Genomic DNA, 27,146 nt, shown 5'->3' with positions numbered 1-27,146 from the left:
AGACTGAAAAGTTTGAGCATATAGATATTAAGAAAGAGGATGTGCTGGAGCTCTTGGAAAGCATTAAGTTGGATAAAGTCACCGGGACTGGACAAGATATAGCCCAGGCTACTGTGGGAGGCAAAGGAGGAGATTGCTGAGCTTCTGACAATGATCTTTGCATAAATGCGATGGGAGAGGTGCCAGAGGATTGGAAGGTTGCAGATGTTGTTCCCTTATTCAAGATAGGGAGTAGAGATATCCCAGGAAATTATACACCAGTGAGTCTTACTTCAGTGGTTGGTAAGTTGATGGAAAAGATCCTGAAGGGTAGGATTTATGAACATTTGGAGAGGCATAATGATTAATGTCAAAGGCAGATCGTGCCTTACGAGATTGATTGAATTTTTTGAGGATAAACACATTGATGAAGGTAGAGCAGTAGATATAGTGTATATGGATTTCAGCAAGGCATTTGATAAGGTACCCTCATGCATGGCTTATTGAGAAAGTAAGGAGGTATTGGATCCAAGGGGACCTTGCTTGGTGGATCCAGAATTGGCTTGCTCACAGAAGGCAAAGAGTGGTTGTAGACAGATCATATTCTGCGTGGAGGTCGGTGACCAGTGGTGTACCTCAGGGGTGTGTTCTGGGACCCCTTCTCGTGATTTTTATAAAAGACCTGGATGAAGAATTGGAGGGATGGGTTAGTAAATTTGCTTATGATACAAAGGTTGGAGGCATTGTGATAGTGCGGAGGTTCCAGTGGGACACTGGTAAGATTCAAAACTGGGCTGAGAAGTGGCAGATGGAGTTCAACCCAGATTAAATGTGAGGTAGTTCATTTTGGTAGGTCAAGTATGATGGCAGAATATAGTATTAACGGTAAGGCTCTTGGCAGTGTGGAGGATCAGAGGGATCTTGGGGTCCAAGTCCACAGGAGACTCAAAGCTGCTGCGCAGGTTTACTCTGTAGTTTAAGAAGGTATATGTTGCATTGGCCTTCATCAACCATGAGAGTGAGTTTAAGAGCCGAAAGGTAATGTTACAGCTATATAGGACCCTGGTCAGACCCTACTTGGAGTACTGTGCTCAGTTCTGGTTACCTCACTACAGGAAGGATGTGGAAACTATAGAAAGGGGGCAGATATTTACAAGGATGTTGCCTGGATTGGGAAACATGCCTTATGAGAATAGGTTGAGTGAACTTGGCCTTTTCTCCTTGGAGCGACAGAGGTTGAGGGGTGACCTGATAGAGGTGTATAAGATGATGAGAGGCATTGGTCGTGTGGATAGTCAGAGGCTTTTTCCCAAGGCTGAAATGGCTAACACGAGAGGGCACAATTTTAAGGTGCTTGCAAGTTGGTACAGAGAAGTCGGGGGTAAGTTTTATTTACAGAGAGTAGTGAGTGCGTGGAATGGGCTGCTGGCAATGGTGGTGGAGGCAGATACGATAGGGTCTTTTAAGAGACTCTTGGATAAGTACATGGAGCTTAGAAAAATAGAGGGCTATGTGTAAAGTAAAAAGAAAGTACATGTGCGCACAGCATTGTGCGCCGAAGGGCCTGTATTGTGCTGTAGGTTTTCTATATTTCTATGAGTATTCTTATTGAAACATATAATATCTTAAGGAGGCTGTTGAAATGTTTCCATTAGTGGGAGAATTTGAATGAAATTGAAGTTACAAGGTAAGGGACAGAGTATTCATTCAAAAGTGAGGTGTGCTGGAAGTTCTCCTGACTATCTAGATCTCTCTACCGCAAAGAGTTATGGAGGCTACATCACTGGAGATATTTAATGGGAGCATAGATAAATTTTTCAATGATATGGAATTTATGGAACTGCCAGAAGAGTTGAGACCTGGGACACATCAGTCACGATTAACTTGCAGGTAAAGCTTGAAGAGCTTGTTCTCGTATTATATAGAAACTATTTGGGATTCTTTACTTTACACAATTATTTGTAATGTTCATCAATTCTGGGGGAACAAGTTCAAAGAACAGCTTATTCCAAATAAAGGAGAACATGAAACTTCCATGGAAGTAACTGATCCGATGGCAAATTTTAACATTTGATTCAGCCATATATCCAATTTCTACAATGAATAAATTTAAATAAATCTCCTTAAATTGATGAACACAGAGATTCTGCTGATGCTGGAAACCCTGAGCAACACACAAAGTGCTGGAAGAACTCAGCAAATCAGGCAGCATCTACAGAGGGAAATAAACAGTCGACATATGAGACCCTAAATTAGGACTGGAAAAGAAGGGAGTAGAGGTGAAAATAAAGAAGGAAGAAGGAGAACAAGCTGACAGTTGAAAGGCGAGACCATATGTAGGCGAAGATGGGTGTTAGGGGAGAGGCAATATAATAAGAAGATGGAGGGGAGAGATGGAAGAGATAAATGGTTGAAGAGCAAGAAATCTTATAGGACAGTGGACTATGGAAGAAAGGGAAGGAGGGTAACCAGAGGGAGGTGACGTGTAGGTGAAATAACCAGAATGGGGAATTGAAAATTAGGAGGAAATCAGGGGAGACTCTACAAGAAGTTGAAGAAATTGATGTTCATGCCATCAGAGTGCAGGCTATGCAGATGGAATGAAATTGCCGCATTTTGCAAAACATAATGTTTTAACATTTTCCTTAATAATGACATCTGAGTATCACCTTGAGCTTCTAAGCTCTATATCAGACAATCCAAGAGCAAGAGATAACTTATCAAAGCTGTAATGGAGGTTATGAGGATAAGATTATATAACCTGTTTGTGATAAGGTAGCAAAGGAGATCTGTTCTGTTTAAGCTTCTAGTGCAAGGGCTAAGAGACAAAGACTCAAGACTTTGAGAAAGTAATTTTTTACTAAAGTGCAGCGAGTAGAATAATAATCTAGTCAAACGCATCTATAATGTTGGTGAAAGCCAAAATGATCAATGATTTCAAAAGAAAGTTGGATAGGCATGAGGGAAAAAATTAACAGGGCTGAGAATAAAACAAGCAAATGGCACTATACTACAAGAGCCAGGACGGACTTGATAATCTAGATGGATGCCTTCAGTGCAGCTAGAACTCTGTGACAACATGAATTATATTTGCATAGGCAATGCTCCAACTTGAACACTCCGCAAGTTTTGTGGAAAAATTTGCAACGGAGTTGATGTCTTCTCAGTGGATCTTTCAATTCAGATTGCATCTATACCAGTGAATTGCAGAAATGCAAACCTTGTTGGGGCTACTGCTTGATGATTTGTCACATCGAAGCCAAGCAAACGAATTGTATTGGCTGCACTAAATTTGAGGTTCTGTTTCATCTATACGTATCTGTGCAATAACTGGCTGCCTTGGATGTCAAATATGTTTTCTGTGTACTGTATGTCCATATTTCAGAGGCAACAAGAGTTATATTTACTATTCATCTATTTAACGGCACAAGGTCATGTGACCATGAGGCAATTACTGGCAATCACACGAGACTCACATTAACACTGCAACAGAGGCCTCTTCTCAACAAGGAAGAGACCATTAGTTGCGGTGTCTCCCTGACTTCAAGCGATCCTTTATGCTCTAATTTTTCAGCAACCATAAACACATGAATATAATAATGAGGTGCAAAATCATACCAAACACTGTTTATTTTCAGTACTATACCTCAAGGCCATGTTAAGTGTGCTAGACAAGAAACAGCAGCTGAGCAATTAGTCATTAGCCTCATCAACCCCCCACCAGAAACTTCAATTGTGTCAGAATACTAAGTTTCCCACCTTATGCACACCTCACTACAGAAATGGAACATCAGTACTGTTTGAGCTCAAGTTTGTGAAATGGAAGCTGCACTGAAAATAGATAGATAGATAGATAGATAGATAGATAGATACTTTATTCATCCCCATGGGGAAATTCAACTTTTTTCCAATGTCCCATACACTTGTTGTAGCAAAACTAATTACATACAATACTATGACACAAGGCAAGCTCAGTCCTGAAAAACAGTCTCAGCCTGAACCGTCATGCTGCCTGGCCTGCTGAGTTTCTCCGGCATTTTGTATATGCAGATCTGGATTTCCATCAGTTACGAAATCTCTTGTGTTTACATGAGGCAAGTGCTACTTGCAAACAAACATGATACTTAAGTAACGTATTTACCAGGAAATGAAGTTTGGACCTGGATCTCATCTCAATTATTCATCCATAATCATTTGTGTTGTAAACATTTACTAAAAGACAATAGTTCAAAATACATTTATTATTAAATAAATTTATTTATAAATTTCATTTATTGTTACTTCAACAGATGTAATTAGACCAATGCCATACCTTCATTTTTAATTGTTTTGCATTGATCAATTCTCCGTTGTGAGCTAAAGCAATCTTTCCATGAAGTGTTTCCACCACGAATGGCTGACAGTTCTGTAACTCGGAAATACCCGATGTAGAATATCGCGTATGTCCTATACCCAGATTTCCACTGCGAAGCTTTTTTATCTGTTCTTCATGAAAGTTATTGCTTACGAGACCCATTCCCTATTTAAAAAAAACATTTTTTAGAACTGCTCTTGATTTTCATAATGTTGAGTTAAAAACTATCAGTTTCAAAGGGGAACAAAAGAACCCTCTTAATGATACAATGTTTCTCTGAATGTATTTTGGAAATTAAACATAAGCAACTGCATTCAATGCATATTTATCACAAAGTTGTGTTTCTAATCTGCAAAGCACCACTCCAAAATACTGTCAATAGCTACGGATTTGAACAATACTTCAAATAATTTAAAGAACAGTAATAAAATTTATTGTTACAATTTACTCTAACACATGCAATTGCATTTACCTGAGAGGGAATTTTTGGGTAAGCAACAAGAAGTAAGTTGAGAAAACCCACGATGAAAGCAAATAATAGATCATGAACATAGCAAGAATTTTTTTTAACCAGTGAACAAAGACCCAAGTTCATCCTGGAGATCTTTATCTTTTAGTTATGGCCTCCATGATGAAAGTATTTATTTAGACTCAATGTTAATCACAGTTGCACAACTTACTGATGTAATGGTTTGAACTCTGCAGATTTGCTTTAGATGGCATCGTAAATTTCTACAAAATTACAATTTAGTTAATTTTGATATGTGTACTATAATTTAGATATCCCAAGTGAATGGGAAAGGAACATAATGTGGAAAAATATGAAGTAATCCACTTTGGTAGGAAGAAAAAGACAAAATAAATTATGAGAGACTGAAAGACATTGGTATCAGAGGGACCAAGGTATGCTACACAAATCTCTGAAGGTTAACGCACAGGTTCAGTAACTAATGAGAAAAGCTAACAGCATGATGGTCTGGCTAGTGAGGGGATTTCAGTACAAGAGAATTGAGGGCTTGCTCTAATAACTTTCAGCCCTGGTGAGACAAAACCGCAATGCATGTAAACTAGAATTAGAATATTCTATTTAGGTGTGATCTTCCCATTTGAGTAACAGTACATTTGCACAGGAGGGACTACAGGGCGAATTCTCCAAATTGTTTCCTAGGATGGCAGTTTTGAGACTAAGCAGACTATGTATATCATGGGTTTAAAAAAAAGAGATGATCTCATTGAAATAAAAGTTGCACTAATGTCATATCAGTTGCAATCTTTAAATGAGGCAAGTTTCATTTGAAACCCTATTAATTTAAAATGTTTCCTTTTGCTTCTAGACATGGCTACTATAACTCTTGAACTTGCTACTGATTAAGAGTTGAAAAATAGAAAATGCTTGCCATAGAGATAACTCAATCTTTCGAAGAGCATTTTTTCTTAGGCCAACAACAAAATCTTTTTTCATTGCTGACTGAAAATTAAACTATAAGACATCGGAGCAGAATTAAGTCATTCTGCCCAGGGTCTGCTCCGCCATTCAATCATGGTTGATTGATTATCCCTCAACCCCATTCTCCTGCCTTCTCCCTATAGCCTTCGAGGCCCTGTCTAATCAGGAACCTATTAACGGCCACTTTAAATAAACTCAATGACTTGGCCTCCACAGCTGTCAGTGGCAATGAATTCCACAGATTTGCCTAAAGAAACTCCTCCAATCTCGGTTCTAAGGGGACATACTTCTATTCTGAGGCTGTGCCCTCTGGTATCAGACTCCACCACAACAGGAAACATCCTCTCCACATCCAATCTATCAAGGCCTTTCAATATTTGATAGGTTTCAATGAGCTCCCCCTCATTCTTCTAAACTCTAGTGAGTACAGACCCATTTTTATAAACTTCAATCAAATCTCCACAGCCTCCACCACTCTTGAGAGGACACAGAACAGTACAGCAACCTGGCCAATGACCTATATAAATCTACTCCACGATCAATACGTAGTCCATAATCCTCAATTATTACGAAATAGGAAACTAATACAGCCTCAAAGTGATGAACTCAAAGCATGTGTCAGTACATGGAACCATAATGTTTTGGCCATTACAGAGATTTGGTTGAGACAGGGACAGAAATGGGTGCTTAATGTCCCAGGGTTTTGATGTTTTAGAAAATATACAGCGAGGTAAAAAGGGGGTGAGGGGAAGTTGCACTGTTAATCAGGGACAATATCACAGCTTGCCTCAGAGGGGACATGTCTATATAGATAGAACTCAAAAATAAGAAGGGTGCAAGTACTCTGATGGGATTGTGCTACAGAACCCCTCCCCCAGAAAAAAATGAGCCACCGGGACATTGGAGAGCAGCGTAAAAATAGGGGAATTCTGGAGGGACTCAGTAGGTCAGGTAACATCTATGGAAAAGAGTAAACAGTCGACATTTTGGGCCAAGACTAGACATCAGGACTAGAAAATAAAAGATGAGGAGTCCAAAAATAAGGTGATCGGGGCCAGAGAACTTGAAATCATTGAAAAGATTAAGTCTCCAGTCCTACTGAAGGGTCTTGGCCCGAAATGTCAGCTGTACGCCCTTCCGTAGATGCTGCCTGGCTTGCTGAGTTCATCCAGCATTCTGTGTGTTTGCTTGGATTTCCACCATCTGCAAATTTTCTCTTACACGTGAAAATAGGGTAGTTGTCATGGGGGACTACAACTTCCTTAATATAAACTGGGACTTCTTAGTGCAAAACCTTTAAATTGGGCAGAAGTTGTTAGGTGCATCAGGAGGCTTTCTTTAATAAATACATACATAGTCCAACAAGAGGAGAAGCTGCATCTGACCTGGTGTTGGGCAATGAGCCTGGCCAAGTGACCGACCTTCTAGTAGATGAGCAGTTAGGCAACAGTGAATACAACTGCTTAACTTTTAAGACCACTATATATAAGCTATGTACGCCAGAAACTCAGACAATTTCTACATGTTAACTTCTACAATTTTCATTCCTCAATGCCCCAGTCAAAGAAAAATGAAATTAGTTTTTATATTGAGTAAACAAATAAAATTTACTAAATTAACTACTTTATATTGTAAAGATCGATATGATGTAACAACTAAGACATACCTTGTGTGTCATATATGATGGTGAGGAGCTCCCATTACTTGTCACAATTCCAGCACTTTCCTGACCTCTGTAAAATATTTTTGAAAGTTTCAACAATAATTATAATAAGTACATGGTTTAGAAATGAGATCAAGTGTTTTTACACTGAAAGCAATTACCCTCTATCACTCCATAACTTTAGAGTTTTAAATAGAAATTCAAGCCACTAATAAAAAATATAATGTACAATTAACACACAGGAGTTACTTCTTTTCCAAGAGGATCTTGTATCAAAAAACTCTCCAATGTAAACAAATATTCCGAATATCTCATGCATGCAGTACTGCTTCTGTACCTGTTTGTTATATCTGGCAAAATACCACACAACAGCCAATTTTATCATTTCTCAACAATCTCTTAGTTTGCAGTATTACAAACCTGAGAGTGGCAATACAGTGTAATACCCAAAAGCTCATAGATAGATTGCTTATTATTTTTTATCTGCTATAGGAAGTTTGATTTCTCTTGCTAGACAATTGTATTCCTCGCTACTGCCTTGAAAATTGATAAGTAAGAGACACTTCGGTGTATCTTGCATTGCATTTCGTTTATACAACTGAGATTAAATTCAGGCTAATAAATTAAAAGCAAAAGTACTGCAGCTGTTTTTTCTGACACTGGAAATCTGAAATAATAATCAATGCAGTTTACTCAATAAAAAGACAACAAAATTAATTATTACATCCGGAGAAAATTTACACAGGTAAGAGGGATAACAGAGAAGACATTTCAGAAGGAAATCAATTATTTCACAACTTTATTTTAATAGGAATAGATTAAACTATTAACACACAAAAATGTGCTCTTTATAAGTAACACAATGAACTTTGTAGTGCAAATAAATCATGCAGTTGTTGATAAATGGGTTTAATCTAGCAAAGAGCAAACAACATTGTTACACAGTTGTTTTTGCACTGGATAACCATCAGGCTATCAAGTCTTAATGTCAGTAACCCCTTTCTCTGTATAACCCTAATATATTTAACTAACTTCGAACATCCTAGTCCAACAAAGAGATAGAGAACTATTCCAAGTAAATATACAATTAAGTTTCATATTAATATGCTTAACATTTGTTCTCAATCATTTTTACACAAAGCTTTACACTAATGCTTCAACTTAAACATGATGAACAAGCACCATAGTGAACTTGCCTTTACAGGTATTCTGCAAAATTAATGAGGTAGATATGAGGTATGTTCCTCAAATCAGAATGTGCACCAAAATAGTTTCTCATATATAAGCACCCTTAGCTGAAACATACAGATACCTGTTATGAATGTTAAGCATAGGTAATGCAGTCTAATCAGGGCTTCGATTTGTTATTTTGAGACAAAGTCCGGCATTCCATTCATCATTTTAAGGTTTTCTTAGCCAGTCCCCATATTATAAAAATTAATATCTGCAAACATTGATTCTCATCCCATTTCCAGTAAGTCCTCTAATATTTCAGACCATTCCATAACTCCTGCTCACACATCACTGGCTTTTACAACTCTCATTCAGACAGCACCACCACTTTAATCATTTACTTTCTCTCTGCATCAATATCCATCACATTCATTCTTTCCAACACCAATGCCCGTTATCTCTGCAAATGAAATTTCAGAATCAGAATTATCATCATCTTATAGGATGTTAAATTTGTTGCGTTGCAGCAGCAGTACACTGCAAAAACTGAAATTATTAATTGCAAAATGAATATTGCTTAAGGTATGTGTATCTGCAATACACAGACCAGCAAGGACAAGCATTGGTTACATTAATCAAAGACACTGTCTGAAGTTTCTTCTAATTTGGATCTGATTATTTAGTAGAAAATATGTGGTCAATTTGATAATAGTTAATACATGAAAATTTGACTGCTCCCTGCTGAAATCAGAAGCCATTTCTCACTTCCATCTCACATTCCACTGCAAGAATTTGCAAACTTTCCAATCCAGAATCTGATCTTTGGCTTCCTCTTCATTTGTTCTTTTGTACAATTGCTCTGGAATTGACAGCAGCTTTTCTGTATTAAAACTTATTCTGCTTAAATTCTACCATTCTTATAGAAGTTACAAGAAGGACCCAAAATTGTCTTTAGAGTTTGCAAAGATACTGAATGTTGCTAAGAGCAAAACTTAAATTGAATGCTGAAGATCTACAATACCAAACAGTCACTGAACATACACAAACCTTTCCATATTAACTGGTCTCCTTGGCTTCAGTTCCACTCAGATAACAATGTTTGTCATAGAGCAACAAATATCACAACCTATTTCTTATTATCAAACAAAAACTGATGCATCTTTGTAGTGCATTTCTAAGGCAAATTTCCAAATGTTTTTCAAAAGAATGAGGTTTTGGAATGTCTGAAGGGAAGAAAAGGAGTGTACAGTTTGGGGTATGAAAGCACTTCGGAAGCAAACTGTAACAGAAAAATTTGTTTTGCAGAATTAATTGCCTAGAAAGAACAAATCAGTCAGGAACACTATTTGTGTAACCTTTGAATAGATTTTCAAATAGGAATGTGGAGGATACAAGAACTAAACTACCCGTGATGCAATCAAACATTGCTAAACAACGTTTAACTTATTAATTACACTGGCATTAGGAGCATTTCCAATCCATCGGTAGTATTGCAAGGTTAACTGAAACAAAAATAAAATGAATTGCATTCAGTTTTTGGTTTATATTTTTTTATAATTTAGCATGTTACACCTGACTTTTAGTAGAAGCACTGGAAAGAAACTGTGCTGGGAGTTTTTCCTTGGCATGAAAGATTCTAGTCCTTAAGCTCTTCCACAGCATCAAGAGTTTGAATGCTAAACTAGTCCTCACCAGTACATCCTCCCAGTAAATACTGTATTTGAAATATGTACTCATACAGTGATCATAACATCAAACTCACTACACGGAACTGTGTGAAATGCGCACAACATATTAGAAACGTGGAAATCAATAGGAAAATCGTTTTGCATAATTCTCTGTAAATTCTAGAGAATGTTGTGATGAAAATCCCAGAGCAGTAGATTCTGAGATACTCAAACCACCTCATCTCTGACACAATCACTCCGTGGTCAAAGTCACTTGGGTCACACTTCTTCCCTATTCTAATATTTGGTCTGAATGACAAGTGAAGCTCTTGACCATGTCTGCATGTTTTTATGCATTGAATTGCTGCCACATGTTTGGCTGATTAGATATTTGCATTAATGATGTGTACAAGTGTCCCTAATAAAGTGGCTACTGTAGAAGTTAATGTATCACTGATGGAAATTGAACATTTAAGATGGTGCTGGAATGACCATCAACCAGGCTTCGTTATTCTGGATGGGAGTGAGCTTCCTCATGTTGCAGAAACGGTACTCAACCAGTCAAGTGAAGAAAATCCTACTATGTTCTTGATTTCCAGCTTTTAAATGCTGGATAGGTTCTGAGGAACCAGAAGGCAAGTAATTTGTGATTATTTTAGCCTAAGTATTTATGCAGCTGATCTAGTTGAGCTTTGAGAGAAAGATACAATCAAGACAATTCACAGTGAACAATTTAATGCTGTTAAAGCAGAGTAAATCACTTCACTTGCCGCATCACTTAACTGTTCCCACAACCTACAGACTAACTTTCAAGGGCTCTTCATCTCATGTTCTCAATCATTATTGCTATTTATTTATTATTCTTTCTTTGTATTTGCATAATTTGTCTTCTTTTACATCCTTGCTGTCTACCCTGTTGGTGTGGTGTTTCATTGATTATATTATAGTTATTTGGCTTATTGAGTATGCCCACAAGAAAATGTCTCACAGGGTTGTATATGGTGACATATCTGTACTTTGACAATAAACTCACTCTGAACTTTGAAGGTAGGTGATCATGCTTTTTTGGAGATGGTCACTGTCTAGCACTTCTGAGGGATGCATGTCATTTACTACTTGGCCCTTGCTTGGAAGTTGTCTAGATCTTGCTGCACGAAACATCCAGAAACCATAACAACTGTCCTTTGTGCGAGACATACATCCCGTTAGTGAAGGAAATAAAGAACAAGAGAAAATACAAGGATAAATGTACGATATTTGTGTGAGAGAAAGCTTGTGTGTAGAGAAATATTTGGTTGGAATGGTGTGTATGTTCCACATGATCAATAACTAGATTACATAGGAGGGATCTAATACATGTGGTCAGAACATTGCTCTGGAAAATAGACCATAAAAATTAGTTTAATTGTAAGGGAAAATTTTCATCCAAACACCGGAATGCAACTTTCTTTATATACACAGGACTGGCACTGCAAGTGTATGAAACTGCACTAACTTAATAAAACTCCCCCATTCAGTTAATAAAAGGATGTAGGGATAGGGCAGGAAAACGGTGCTTGAAGTTGTTAACTTTGTTGCATTTAACACTATGAACGAGTTGCAATAGATTCAACCAAGGGGCCAAAATGTTTAAATGCATTTTACTGCAAAATATTGAATATCGCTACTGCACTGACAAATGTGGAAAAAGTTCATAGAAAGCTGATTTTCACTGAACAAACCATTCAGTTTGCAAATAGTAGCAGTTAATTTTTCCCCTGGAGTTAAATACCGGCAAAGTACAGCCAGCTTTAATGCCACATTCAATGTCAAATTAGTCCAGAGATAACATCACCTCTACTTCTTCTTTCCACAAAGGTTGTTGGATCTGCTTTTGATCGAATTTCAGCACATGCGTGACTGCTTTTGCAGTTAAAAGATATAACGCGAAAAAAAAATACTACCCGCTCCATATAATTAAATAGTGCCGTCAAGAAGATCGGCCGGAAGGTCTTAAGGCTTGAAAAGTTTCTCTGCCTACACACGCCACCCGATTAATTACGTAACCTTACAGAGTCTGGTTTGGTTTCGGGATCTCCGACAACTGCAATACCTAACGAGTTCGTGCAAAGACGGGAACAAAAAGAAAACAGATAATCACAAGCGCATTTCCCCACTGTAAACGCCTGCAGAGGCTCATTTTGCAATCTGCAGCAGGAGGGACCGGGCTGGGCTGGGCCGGGCCAGCGCTTACCTGTGCTGCAACGCCACCAGTCCCAAGGAGATAACGTGCGGGACGTTCAGATGGGTCGGCCACGTGCCGGCCGCCACACAACCGAATACGCCGCACTCCTCACCGATGCCCGACTCTTCAAACTCCATAACTTCGCCCAACTCCCTCCCTCCTGAACCTCCACTACTCTGACGGTAACAACGGGGAGGGTAGGGGGGGGTGATTAAAAACACACAGATATTTGCCCAACCGGACCGACACTCGCTAGCTCTGTTATGAAGAGAGTTTGCCCGCTGGTCCCGCCCCCACGGCGCATGCGCGGCCCAGGAAGCTGGACTGCACCACCTCTTTGCGGGAGCTCTCGGCGCCCATGAATGCCAAAGAAACTCTTGACTTTTGCGACTGTACTTCCGATTCAGAATCAGAACTCTTTAAAAAAAAAACCTCTTCTACCCTCACTTTCAACCGTTTCCCGCACAAGTTGCTTTTGTTCCCGAAACTCTCGCTTCTCCCCCCCACCCCCCACACACCCGTATTTTGGCAGAGCCCCTCCCTAAAGTCGGGTCGGCGGGCTCTCCCCTCCCCCAGTCCCCGCACGTTTAAGCCGCGGCGGCACAACCGGGAGGCTAGTGGCGCGTATCAGCAGGTAACACGGCTCGGGACGGGAGGGCCTGCCTGCCTCTGCCTGGGGCACCCCACCGCCCCGCGTCCTCCTCCACGTGCTGATGTCGGGGTGGGAATGCCCGCTGCATCTGTTGCTCCATTTATTTCTATTTTAAGTAAACCCTGACCTGCTCCTTTATTTGTAGGCTGCTGACCGGGCGTTTGCGGATTTTGCTTTGTCGCAATCGTGAGATTTGATTAAAAAATGTGTGTGAACATTAGCAGTCTGAATGTTCTGTGGGTTGCGAAATACGCGCGGGCGCGTAAAATCGAGTAAATAATTTTTGATTTGATTTACTGTTTCAGAGTTGTAAAGTTTACGCAAGATGGAGAACATTGAAGGTAAATGAAAAAGTTTTCCTGTTTGATAATTTCTCCTTCGCAATGTGCCACCTTTTGGTAATTGGTTACTGTATTGTCACATGTACAAGAAGCTTGTGCTTTGTTTGCCGTGCGCAAGTTAACAAAGGTAGTTAAAAAAAATCAAACGAAATACAGATTTATGTTGTGGTTAAAGGGAAAGTACAAGTAGACAAAAACAGTAGAAGGACTACAACGAAGTAAATTGAGCGATTGAGTTCATATGATAGGTCCGTACAAAAGTGATAACAGCGGGATAGAAACTCTGCTCTCTCAATTTTGTGGGAGGAGATTCTGTTGAAATGCAGAGGAAGAGAATAGTTTTGCGAACTTTAATGTTGTCTTGGGCTGCTCTCTGGCGCATACCTTGAAAGTTGAGGCTGTCCTGGGAAACGGTCTCGAGCAACAGCTATTACCAATTCAGCTAGAGCGACTCTAGAGTGCAGGACTTAAACGGCCTGAAATTATTTTAAAAATGATTTGGCTATTTTAAACACAAGCTTCTACAGATGCTGGCAGTAAAATGATGGAGAAACTCAGCGAGTCAGGTAGTATCGATGGTGGGGAATAACACCAGTTCGTACTGAGACCCTTTATCAGGATTGGAAAGGACGGTTAGGAAACCAGAATAAGAAGGTGGGGGGGGGGGGTTCAAACTGACAGATGATAGGTGAAATAAGGTGGAGAGGGAATAGATGGAAGTGGTAAGACAGACAGACATACTTTATTGATCACGAGGGAAATTGGGTTTCATTACAGCCGCATCAACCAAGAATAGTGTAGAGATATAGCAATATAAAACCATAAATAATTAAATAATAATAAGTTAATTATGCCAAGTGGAAATAAGTCCAGGACCAGCCTATTGGCTCAGGGTGTCTTGACACTCCGAGGAAGGAGTTGTAAATTTTGATGGCCACAGGCAGGAATGACTTCCTGTGACGCTCAGTGTTACATCTCAGTGGAATGAGTCTCTGGCTGAATGTACTCCTGTGCCTAACCAGTACATTATGGAGTGGATGGGAGACATTGTCCAAGATGGCATACAACTTGGACAGCATCCTGTTTTCAGACACCACCGTCAGAGAGTCCAGTTCCACCCCCCCTGTCCCCAACATCACTGGCCTTACGAATGAGTTTGTTGATTCTGTTGGTGTCTGCTACCCTCAGCCTCCTGCCCCAGCACACAACGGCAAATATGATAGCACTGGCCACCACAGACTCATAGAACATCCTCAGCATCGTCTGGCAGATGTTAAAGGACCTCAGTATCCTCAGGAAATAGAGACAGCTCTGACCCTTCTTGTAGACAGCCTCAGTGTTCTTTGACCAGTCCAGTTTATTGTCAAAGGGCTGAAGAAGAAATAATATTGGTCGTCAGTGGTCCAGAAATGAAAGGAGGAGGGGAACCACATGGAGATGAGGTGAAAGGGTGGGTGGGAGAGTACCCAGAATGGGGAATAGGAAAAGAAGGAAGTTGGGGGGAGAGATTACCATAAGATGGATAAATTGATGGTCGTGCCATTGGGTTGGAGGCTGCCATAATGAGTTGTTGCTCCTCCAACTTGAGTTTTGCCTCATGATGGCGGTAGAGGAGGCCGTGGATAGATATGCCAGAATGGGAATGTGAAGTCAAATTGAAATGGTTAGCCATTGGAAGATCCTGCCTTTTGCTAAGTGAAGTTTCTTTTGGACTGATTGTTTTGGTCCCTGAATGGTAGTGAGGGAAGAGGTATAGAGGCAAGAGTAGCACTTTTCCCTACCCACTGATTTCCTTCCTGATACTTAAACCCTGTAAGTATGACAAGTGCAGCTCTTGTTAAATGGACTGTTTTTCTTGACTGTAAGGCTGTTTCTTCAATTTCATCCAATGATCTTTTTAAACATTTAAAGTTTAAAAAAAAATTTCAGAACATAAAATAGGAAAAAAGCTGAATGAAGGAAAGACCAAGGAAGTGTATGAACTACTGGATTGTCCAGGACAAGTGTTGATCAAATCCAAGGACCAGATTACAGCTGGAAATGCAGCCAGGAAGGACCAAATGGTTGGCAAGGCCGCTATCTCTACCAAAACTACCGTGTCTGTCTTCAGACTACTGCAGGAGGCTGGTAAGAACAAAAGAAACCTTTGTTAAAATTAGATAGCTCCCTGAAAATGAAAATGCACGGGTGATGAACAATCCGTATGATAAGTTTGCCTCATCAGCCAAGACATGGGAGTACAAGAATTGGGTTGCCATGTTACAGTTGTGCAAAACTTTGGTTTGGCTTCATTTAGAGTTCTGGTCAGCACACTGTAGGAAGTTAATGAGAGGATGCAGAAGAGATTCACAAGATGTTTGCCTGAATTGCAAGTCTTGAGTTATCAGGAGCAATTGGATAGGCTAGGTCTGTTTTCCTTGGAGTGAAGAAAGCTGAAGAGTGATGGGGATTAAGTGTATAAAATTAAAAGGCGTGGCTAAGTAAGATCGCCAGTAACTTTTTTCCATGGCAAGGGCATCTAAAGTTAGAAGATGTAGGCATCTGGAGGTATTGGGGGCATGAACAGTAATGTTTAAGTCGCTTTTGGGCTACTACTTGAATGAACAGGGCATAAAGCAACATGGAATGAATACAGGAAAGTAGGATTGTTATCAACAGGCATCATGGTTGGTATAGAAGTAATGGCCCAGGGAACCTGTTTCTAACTGTACAACTGAGTCGAGGAGTGTCTTGCTGCTTATTTTTGAAGATTAGCTTACTTGTCACATACGGCATTTGCAACATAATGAAATGTATCAGTAACCAACACATCTGAGGATTATGCTGAAGGCAGCTTGCACAGGTCAGTCACTATGCCTCTAACACCAACAACTTATAAACCCTAGATAAAATTACTTTTGAATCTAGGAGAAACTCACTGGGAAAATGTACAAACTTCTTGTAGACAGCAGTGGGAATTGAACTCTGGATGATCACAGATGCTGTAGAACATTTGCACAAATTGCTATGCTAACATGCTAATTATTCCCATTGTTCAAAGGGATAAAAACTGCTTTTGAGAAGCAGTGTGGAGAAACAGCATTTGTTGCCGCGAATTGTCACATGATTCCAATTGAGTGGGTCTGTAGAAGAGTTGCCACTGGCTCTTTTCTGAAAAGAAATCCTGGTGTAAAAGAAGGATTTAAGTTTTTTCCTCCAAAGCTGGAAATGTTCTTTAAGGTATTTGTAACACTTTCTCCCTTGTTCTTTTTTTTTGCAGTTAATCTTTATATGGGCGGTCCTTTTTATTCTCTTGTTGCATGAAAAAAACATTGTAATCATCTCTGCACTACAACATTAAATATGGTTTGACCAGTAGATTTAAATTCTAAGGCGCAGAGTATTTTTAATTACCTTTTGAGTCTCTTTTAATCTTTTGCATCCTTGAAATGTTATTTTAGAAGCAATCGTAAGAAACTAGTAGAGATGATGCATGGAACCATTTTCTACAAACCTTGCAGTGTATTTATGAGCCAACAGTTAAAATAAATTTTAAAACTGATTTGGGCATAATAAACCAATGAAGTCTTCTAAGCTATAAAATTTCATAGAGTATACAGGTGGACTCAAGGGACTCTTTTTCCTCAGTGATTTTATCAGGTTGGCTTGAAGCTGCTTATGATATTTTAAAAATGCGTGATCAATAATAGATGGAATATAATCCTGCTAAGTGCAAAGGGGTGCAATCAATGAGAATACAAATAACGCAATAAATGGTTGTGCTCTAGGGAGTGTGGCAGAACGGGCCTTGTCCAGGAATCTCTGAAGGAGTCAATGGTGGTAGATAAGTCGTAAAAGCAGAATATAGGTGATTTCCATCGTCAGATGAGGTTTGGAACATAGGGCAGTTTCCAAGATTTAAGGGAAAAGTGTAGTTAAAAACATTATAAAGCAGTGCTTTGGCCACAGCTAGAGTTTTATGTACAGGTAGTCCCCAAGTTACGAATATCCGACTTACAAACAACTCGTACTTACAAACCGAGGAAGGAGAACGCCATCTGCCATTTTAAGTCGGATCGCGACACCTTCCGCCATTTTAAGTCATTGCTGTTGACACTGTGAGTCTGTAACTTTGTATTTGGCTTAAATTTCTCTTGGCAAGATTCACCCTGACTACCCCCCTTTTCCAGTTGGCTGGTGGCACAGTGAGTTCAACGCAGGGCTCGAGAAGGAGGTTCCCAAGTTGGATCCAGTGACAGACTGCTCCTGAGCACGCCGGGTTGATGTCAAGCTTGCAACTCGAACTCGTTTTTTAAAAAAACACTGCCACCTCAAGTTTAAATTCCCACGTGGAATATTGAGGAGGATCAAATACCCAACCCCAGCACAGCCCTCACTTGTCCCATTTAACCTGCGGTGGAGTTTTGGACCCGGGGAATTCAGTGCGATGGTCCTTAGGACCCAGCGGACCTCGTGAGCCGGCGGAGGCCGGGACCCGCCGTCCGCAGTGTTTCTGTTCCATTGATGGGAAGTGATCGTGATTGGAAAATAAAGTTGAAATAATAAAGCGTTTGGGTAGAGGTGAAACGTCATCGGTCATTGGAAAAGTGTTAACTTGCAGTTGGTCAGTGATCAGAACAATTTTAAAGGATAAAGTGAGAATAATGGAGCATGTGAAAGGCCCTGCCCTGGTGAAAGCTACAATTATTACTAAGCAACGCAGTGGTTTAATTATTGGAATACAGGCATTTCTTAAGTGTTTTATATGCATAGAAAGGTAAAATACATACTATATACTAAGACAAATGTTTGATTAACTGATGCTAAATGATACCGGATGTACTTGTTCTGACTTGCGTACAAATCTGACTTAAAGACAGACTCAGGAACGGAACTTGTTCGTAACCCAATGACAGTCTGTATAGTTCAAATGACCACTCTCTAGGAAAGATGTAATTAAACTGAAGAGGGTGCAGAAGGTTATGCTAGAATGATGCCTGGGATGGAGCCTTTTGGTTGCTTGTTCTCCTTGGAATGGTGGCGAAACCTATAGAAGTATACAGAACTGAGGGCCCTGGGTTAGGTAACAGACCTACCTAAGGCTAAAGAGCATCTGATTAGGGTAAGGATAGGAGGTTTAGAGGGGATCTGTGGAACAAGTTTTTCCCCATCCTAAAGATGATTGGAATTTGCAATGGTCCCTGAAGGCAGATACTCAAGTCAAACGAGTATCTAGATCAGCACTTCAATTACCAAGACAAAGAAACCTTCTAACCAAGTGCAGGGAAATGGGATTAGTATAGATAGTTATGGTCAGCATAAACTACTGATTTGTGCTGTACTATTTGACTTTAAAATGAAATTATTGGTGCTGTCATTTTTATACTGGAGGAAAAGCCAAGTGCTAATATTTGACAGGTGAGCATCCTAAGAAATAAAGTGACTAGTGAGGTTGAGGGATAAATATCAAATAGGGCAGAGGATCATCACAATACTGCCAGTGGTCTTTTGAGCGTTTTGTTAAAAAATACATTTACCTGAGAGCAAATATCTGAAGGTCAGAACCTCTAACCATACAGAGATCCGATTGTTCTATTGTCAGCCTAGACTTGGTGCTCAAGCAACAAATAGTTTAATGAAGATTGATGCTAGGAGATTTTCATGTCAAGTAACTAATTTGCAAGTTTCTTTTAGGATGATGCCAACAATGATCCACAGTGGTCTGAAGAACAAGTGATTGAAGCTCATTTTAACTGTGGAGGGCTGCAAATTGAACGGTGTGAAGTAGATATCATGAATCGTACCACCTTGGCTGTGTTTGAGATATTGGAGAAGGCCTGGGCAACTCAAGACTGTACACTTGTGGATATGAAAGTAAGTAATTATCTTCCAATGTAACAAAGCAAGCTGTATTTTTTGTATGAACTTATTAATAGTTTCTTTTTGGTAGGTGGAATTTGGAGTTTGTGCTTCTACCAAGGAGATTTTACTTGCTGATGTGATTGACAATGACTCTTGGAGATTGTGGCCTTTAGGGGATCGAAGCCTGCAAAAGGATAAACAGGTCAGTATTTAGTCTATAGATTTGAATTTTTTTTACTCCCTCTGAGGAGTTAAGTGTAGCTTAAATCCCAGATCTCTATTTCACATCATGATCTCGCTCAAAGCTGCTAGATTTTGTCAGGGGCTAAGGCACCTGTTGCAAAGACAGATGTAAAGAGATCTTGGATTGGTATAGCATGTTTCCTCCTAGACTGCAGGAAAACTAAAACAAATATTGCCGTAATTGTTTTTGTCCACTATGCTGATTATTTTTAGTCTTTAGTGATTTCCTTATTTGTCGGTTTTGTGTTTTATAAAATTAAATCGATCTCACCAGCTTATTTTTCATTCGTCATACAGTTCAACAATGTCTTCTAATAGAATAGTGTTTCTCCTAGATTACAATTTTGAAGGGTTGGAATGGAATGTAGATTCCTACTATGCCCTTTTTGTAAGCAATATTAGATGGATTTGGAGATTTCCAACTTCATTGTAACTTTGAAACTTTGTAAATATTCATTTTTAATCATAACTGAAGTTGATAAATTTTTATACAGTATTGAAAAATGCTTCCTACTAGAGAAGTAACTGGTAACTTGCTGTCATTGTTGTCATCAACTTAAATACAGTGTTCTTCAGATCTTTGCTTTGCTCACGATTACTTTTGAACTCCTGTATTGTTTTAGTGAAATGGGATTTAGCTGAATATTGTTTTCTTCATTTAAAAATAGTGCGTTCATTTTAGTTGCTTCCTAATTGCAGACATAGTTTGCAAGAGTGTTGCCTTTGAGTTTGTATCTTAATGTTACCAGTAGCTTTTTAAAAAAGAAAACAGAATTTAACAGTTTGTTTTTTATGGATAGGCTGTGTTCAGTTTGTATTTTTGCCTTTTAGGTTTATCGTGATCTCAAAGAAGTAACGCCTGAAGCTATGCAAGTAGTCAAGAGAAACTTTGAATGGGTAGCAGAAAAAGTACAGGTATTTTCAAAGTTTCTTTAGTTTGTAAATCACTAAGCATCTTTTTAATGGATGTTATCTGATTAAAGGAAGTTGCCTACGACCATGCATTGTTCAAATTTCCAGTCTTGACCATTCCATTGCTTTCTTGGATAGCCATTTATTATTTATTTTATTAAGCTCACTTGATACTGTCTGTAATTTCTGTGCTGGTCTGTGATAGTACCTGATCTAACAATCTTAAATTCTGGATCTATTGCTGCATTGCAAATGCATAAAATTGTGAATGTGTTAACAGGAAAACTTTCTGAATCTGATGTTAATCTTTTGCACTAAACTGAAAGGAAAACTACATTAACTTCATTTATTCAAATATCCATGCAGAATCTGCTAGTGACAAACTTTTCCAAAAGAGTGGTGGTAATTATGGGATCCAGCAGTGATCTTGGCCATGGCCAAAAAATAAAACAAGCATGTGCAAATTATGGCATACCTTGTGAACTGAGGATTTCATCAGCTCATAAGGGTACAGATGAGACATTGAAAATTAAAGCAGAATATGAAGGTAAGCAAACTTTATGATTATACATGTGTCTGGGGAATAGGGGTTAAAATTCTAACTCAGATTTTGTGCTACTTTAATGGGAATTTAAAAAGCCTAATTGTGGATTTGTTTTGTTTTACAAAATATAAACACAATATAGTGTATTGCAAATAGCTGGGAAGGACATTTCAAATTCATCTCACTACAAGATATGGGAATTTTTGCATTAATTAGCTGTCTTCAGCCAATTACGAGCAATGAATCTGAATTGGCTGATGCTAAACAGTTCCCACTAGCTCTGCCTAATTTTGTTTGAATTTTAAATTGATCTCTGCACTGGTATTTATGGGGAGAAATATCAAGTGGATTCCAAAACACATCTGCAATCTTGACCTTGGAATCTCATAATCTAAAAGAAAATATCAGTCCCATTCCATTTGTATGCAGTTCTTTCTCATTCACAGATTTGAACTATCACACAAAGCCTGTCGGCTAAAAGAGCTGTTTAAATATACCGTACTTGTTCATGAACTGCAATATTTTCTAACTTTTGCTTGTGGGTTTTTTTGCAGTCTTTAGTGATATATTTGATATACTTGAATGTTTCCCTTTTTTAGTTTTAAAATGGGAACTAAATTCTCTTGGTAGCCAGAGAGAAAAGCAAACTGGCAGTAGTTAGTAGGTGGCTTTGTTCTTCCATTATTTCTAATTTTCTCTACAATTCCCACCAGAAATTTTTTTTCTCGTGCAATTTTGTCTTCCACGAATTCCACCTTGGTTCATCTATGTCTTGTTCTAGCTGCCTCCCCAAGTTTTCACCATTAACTTCTCTCTCCCTCAGAGAAGTTTTGACCTTTGGGAGAGGGTGGGGAAGTATGAATGGGGAATAGAAGATTGGAATCACTGATTTTTCTTCTCGAAGGTTGTGTTCTGTTTATCCAAGTCATGAAATTTTTTTCCTAAAATTGCCAAATAATCTTTGATACTAGCAATCCATTTTCTGTATTTGCTATTCTGATGCAACTGGTGAGTTGCATTTAAATTGTTTTAACATTTGTTTATCTTGAAAGCAGTAACAAAATGTGGTTCTTTCTGTGTAGGTTTCCTTTGAGGAAAGACTACATAGAAATTCCTTAACCTGAAAGGAAGACAAAAGGTTAAGGAATTTCTGGTGCAATCACTTGTGTAAGCACAATGGCAATTTTTCAATTTTGCACAGATGTTAACTGATTTGCATTTGGAGCAGAATTTATTGCTGAGTTCGAGTACCTGTTGTTTTTTGATAATCAAGTACATCTACATTTATTTGTCATTGATCTTTAAAAGATCATTGTGTTGGAAGCTAGGTTTGACCACAGTAATGTCATACCTCCAATCAAAATACTTGGGAGTTTGTGAATTTCAATTCTTTTGAGGTCTCAATGTTGAACTTTGTTAATCACAATATATAGTGTTATTAAGTTATAAATAATATCCTGAGGAAACCTAATGTAAACCATTATAATCAATTTGTGTATTGTTGAATTTGCTAATTAAAATTGATTGTAAGTGTTGTGCTGATGTGATTAAGTGATGGTCCTTAATACTAGATTTTATTTTTTTTAGCGATCACTATTTCAACAGCATTGAGATTTGTCTTTTTTTGTTTTACTTTCAAGGGTTAATTTAACCTATCTTGCTATGTGACCACAGCGAGTAACTGTACATGTTGGTTATAAACGCAACAGCTTTATCAATTAAGTTGCAACAATACAAAAGAAGCAATAGCTTAACAAGTTTTTTGATTTTTGTGGCAGAGAATGCTAGATTCAAGGTGTTTTTTAAATTACCGATTAAGATGTATAGTATGAGTTACTGAATCCTCCAAGCCACTCATTTTTAGGAACACTGAATGTTTTCCTGTTGTCCTTCAGAAAGGGGTGATGTATGAAAATTGGAATATTAAACAAAGAACAGCTTGTCTAGCTGTAATGGTATCACATGCAGTACATGAAATTATCTTCTATTGATGCCTTGCTTCCAGTCATATGATTTTTGGTTTGGTGTACAGAGTTGCTGTCTGATGTAAAACTTTCTACAGACATGTAATCATTAGGTTAATTTCTTTTGCATTCCTGCATTTTGGACTTGATATGAAAGCAAAATGGATTTCATAAGAAATTCCTAGCCTTGTGGCCCCAATTATGGATCATTAGACAATATAAAATTGTTTTAATTGGAAAACTTTGCTTCGATTCTGTAAACATTATATGGCTATAACATTCTATACATGTATATAGTAAAATGACAACAAACTTGACTTCACATACTTGTACATTTCATTTCCTTAGCATCTCCTGTCTACCCAAGTAGCCTTGCTGAAGTTGGGAATGAAATGATGCTTACATAAAATCAAATTGCTGGGAAAAGTCGTCAGGTTGAACAGCATTTATGGAAAGAAAAGTGATTAATGTTTCAAGTAGAAGCTCTTATTTTCAGACTTCTGGCATCTAGTATTTTGATGTCCATTTATTGATGTTGAGTTGATATTTCTCAAAAAAACAGACCTTATTGTACTATTCCCTTATCTAACTTCCTTCATAATTACTATTGCACTATCTTTTATAATAACTTGTATTACAGTACAAGATTAATTTGTTTCACAGGAATGTGGTGCTGTCAATCTTTAAGCCAGCTTGTGTTTTATTGGTTACTTGACATTTGGAATTTAAAATGCAAGTGGAGCTGACGATCTGAAAGAACTGGATCTGATAGCATTTTATTTCTTAACATTCAGGTGATGGTGTTCATACAGTATTTGTGGCAGTTGCTGGCAGAAGTAACGGTTTGGGACCAGTGCTGTCTGGAAACACTACTTGTCCTGTTATAAACTGCCCTCCCATATCTGCTGATTGGGGTGCTGAAGATATTTGGTCGTCACTGCGAATGCCTAGTGGTAAGTTGTTGAATCCTCTGAGCACCTCTTTAGATAATGTATCCAGCTTAATTTAGTATTGGTTGTTTTGAGGAATCTTGTTGGCCCCTGTCTTTATTAACCTGTGTGTCAAGTATTTTTGGTTATGATGGCTTCATTAGAGTGAACATCAGACTGAAAGGGGAAAAATTGCAGATGCATTTTTTTAATGGTTTTTTTGATCTACCAATATTTTCAGTGTCCTGGTTCTTGCTACATCCAAACTGATTCTATAATTTGATAATCTACCTGCATTACTACTGTCTGTCATTTACAGTTGCATGTCCAACATTTTATACAAGAAAGAAAACAATTAGAACAAAATTAAAACAAAAGTTTGTGACATTTCCTGTTTATGTATTATATTTTTTCAACTTGTTGTATTATCCATAGGTGCTTATTAGAGTTTACTTCAAAGCGGGCTGCTATTACTATATTTGAGACCACGGGTTGTGTTTAGGCCAGGGGTTCCACAGACCCCTCAGTTAATTGCAGGGGTCCATGGCATTTTTTTTTTTTAAAGGTTGGGTACCCTTGGTCTAGGCAGTGACCATGTAGAGATTTGTTTGCCACCTGTTTTAAGTTCTTAGAAGTTCCCCGAATGTGTTCTGCATCCTGCTGTTTTGAGGGAAAGTGCTTTTGATTTGATTTTGATCTTAATCTCTTTGACCTGGAAAGTGAAGTGTGTAATCCACTATTCAAAAAAAAATCAGTGATGATGTCTTAATATGGTTCCTGATAACACTTCACTTAAATCGTGTGATTGGAGAGAGTTAACATGTATTAAAGAAAAAATGTTGAGGGCATCTGAATGAGATCATAAAGTTTAGAGTTCTAAAGTGAGAGTTAGTGGCCATGTATTTGGATTTTCAAAAAGCAGTCAACAAGATGGCACACGATAAAGAAAATTAGGGTATTATTGGGCTCAATGTATTGATGTGGAGTTTGGAATGCCTCATTAAGAAACGGGTTGTTCTCAAAATTGAAAGTACTATTTATTATCCAAGTATACATTATACAACCTAGACCTAACAGGCAGCCATGAAACAAACACCATATGGGTTAAAAAATATAAGAGAATAACCCATTAAAAAGGACTGTCGAACACTCAGTGTGCAATGGGGAGGGAGGAGAATCATGCAAATAAATAGTGTTTCTGAACTGAAGTCCCCAAGAGAGTCCTGTAGTTCAGCGCGGAGCTGAGTAAACATCATAAATCCACGTTCTTAATCTGCCCAAACCTTGCCTTTGGCCCTGACACCCTGATCTTTCCGGCACCTTTTACTTTTTCAATTTGGCCTGGCTCCATCCCAACATTGGGTTCTGCTGCTTCAAGTAGTAATCTGAACCAGCCCGTACCTAGCCCCCAGCCTCGATATCCTGGTCCTGTGATATAAAACACAAAATAATTGATCACAAGCTATTCACCCCCTTTAGTGTGACACACCAAATCATCATGGGTGCAGCCATTTGGTTTTAGAAGTCACATACTTAGTTAAATGGAGATCTGTTTTTGGAGACCTGTGTGCAATTGATTGTAGTAACGATACACCTGTATCTAGAAGGTACAGCTACTGGTAAGCCAGTATCCTGGCAAAAACTACACCATGATGACAAAAGTCTCCAAGCAACTCCATTAAAAAGTTATTGAAAAGCATCAGTCAGGAGATGGATACAGGAACATTTCCAAGTCACTGAAAGTCCCTTGGCATACAGTTAAGTCAGTCATCTAGAAATAGTAAGAATTTGGCACAGCTGTAAATCTACCAAGAGCAGGCTGTCCTCAAGACCATGCAAGAAGGGGATTAGTGAAGGAGGCCACCAAGAGGGTACAACAACTGGAGGAGTTACAAGCTTCAGTGGTTGAGATGGGAGAGTCTATGCATACAACTGTTGCCAGATGCTTTACCAGTTGCAACTTTATGGAAGAGTGACAAAGAGAAAGCCACTGTTTTGGATTTGGGGGGGGGGGGGGGAAGACTGGCATGAAATCTCAGCTAGAGTTTGTTAGAAGACTTGTGGGAGATGAAGTAAGATGGAAGAAGGTTCTATCACCTCATGAAACCACAATTGAGCTTTTGGCTTTCAGACTAAATGCTATGTTTGGCTTAAGGTCCATAGGACCTGGAAGGCTTGTGAAGGTAGAGGGTAAAATAAATGCAGCAAAAGATGTTGTTTCTAGTGAGACAATGTCCTCAAGCATAAAGCCAAAGCGACAAGGGAATAGCATAAAAACAACAAAATCAATGTTCTGGAGTGGCAAAGACTGAGTCCAGATTCAATCTAATTGAGAATTTGTGTCTAGATTTGAAAAGGGCTGTTCACTCCCGATCCTTTGCAATCCGACAGAGCTTGAGCAGTTTTGTGAAGAATGGGGGAAGAAAGTGCAGTGTCCATATGTGCAAAGCTCTGAGTGTTTTTAATTCAATCATAGTAAAAGTGGAGGATTGGGTAGAGGGTGGAGGTTTGTCATTTTCTTTGTGATTGAAATGTATTTTGTTTCTTGTGTGAGGTGGACATTTTCTAAATGTGCCATTTGTTTTCCTAGGTCTTGGCTGCTCCACTGTTCTGTTTCCTGAGGCAGCTGCCCTTTTTGCTGCTCAGATCTTTGGTCAATTTGATCATTTAGTGTGGGCCAAGCTACGGGCAAACATTTTGACAAACTGGATCTCCTTGAAGCAAGCTGACAAGCAGTTAAGAAACATGTGATCAAAAAGTTTCACCTTCTCAAAAGGTGAAGAGGACACTGGTGTATCTTGCATTGCACATTTGTTTTATACAACTGAGATTAAATTCAGGCTAACAAGTTAAAAGCAACATTACTGCAGTTGTTTTTTCTCTGACACTGGAAATCTGAGATGATGATGCAGTTTACTCAATAAAAAGACAACAATTAATTATCGTGTCTGGAGAAAATTTGCACAATTAAGAGGGATAACAGGGAAGACATTTCAGAAGGAAATTATTTCAGAACTTTATTAATAGAATAGATTAAACTATTAACACACAAAGTGCTCTGTGTAAGTAACACAATGAACTTTGTAGTGCAAATAAATCATGCAGTTGTTGATAAATGGGTTTAATCTAGCAAAGAGCAAACAACATTGTTACACAGTTGATTTTTCACTGGATAACCATCAGGCTATCAGGTCTTAGTGTCAATAACCCCTT

The 27,146-nt window shown here is 38.6% G+C and overlaps 2 protein-coding genes across 2 annotated transcripts in view; one reads left to right on the top strand and one right to left on the bottom strand.

The window, feature by feature from the left end:
* Window positions 1–12,802, bottom strand: part of ppat (phosphoribosyl pyrophosphate amidotransferase) — a 34,968-nt gene extending 22,166 nt beyond the window's left edge. Inside the window, exons 1-3 of the mRNA XM_073064610.1 lie at window positions 12,517–12,802; window positions 7,447–7,513; window positions 4,292–4,498 (exon numbers count right to left, since the gene is read on the bottom strand). Coding sequence (XP_072920711.1) covers window positions 4,292–4,498; window positions 7,447–7,513; window positions 12,517–12,644 — 402 coding nt within the window. The 5' untranslated portion in view covers window positions 12,645–12,802. The remainder of the gene's footprint in view (window positions 1–4,291; window positions 4,499–7,446; window positions 7,514–12,516) is intronic.
* Window positions 12,803–13,035: 233 nt separating this feature from the next.
* Window positions 13,036–26,872, top strand: LOC140737871 (multifunctional protein ADE2-like). Its single transcript, XM_073064612.1, has 10 exons — window positions 13,036–13,141; window positions 13,465–13,500; window positions 15,430–15,627; window positions 16,541–16,719; window positions 19,174–19,353; window positions 19,430–19,543; window positions 20,416–20,499; window positions 20,863–21,043; window positions 23,799–23,957; window positions 26,524–26,872. The coding sequence occupies exons 2-10, from the start codon at window positions 13,485–13,487 to the stop codon at window positions 26,682–26,684; spliced, it is 1,272 nt and encodes a 423-aa protein (XP_072920713.1). The 5' UTR covers window positions 13,036–13,141; window positions 13,465–13,484; the 3' UTR covers window positions 26,685–26,872.
* Window positions 26,873–27,146: the final 274 nt, after the last annotated feature.

Source organism: Hemitrygon akajei, chromosome 13 (genome assembly GCF_048418815.1).
Source record: "Hemitrygon akajei chromosome 13, sHemAka1.3, whole genome shotgun sequence".
Taxonomy (NCBI): domain Eukaryota; kingdom Metazoa; phylum Chordata; class Chondrichthyes; order Myliobatiformes; family Dasyatidae; genus Hemitrygon; species Hemitrygon akajei.
Note: the sequence above shows the minus strand (reverse complement) of the source record. Positions and strands in the feature narration are given on the sequence as shown.

Excerpts from the sequence above, each read along its gene's own strand:
- LOC140737871 (XM_073064612.1), top strand. Across the intron at positions 15,628-16,540 it reads CAGACTACTGCAGGAGGCTG|GGATAAAAACTGCTTTTGAG; the intron begins GTAAGAACAAAA and ends CATTGTTCAAAG. Across the intron at positions 23,958-26,523 it reads GTCACTGCGAATGCCTAGTG|GTCTTGGCTGCTCCACTGTT; the intron begins GTAAGTTGTTGA and ends TTGTTTTCCTAG.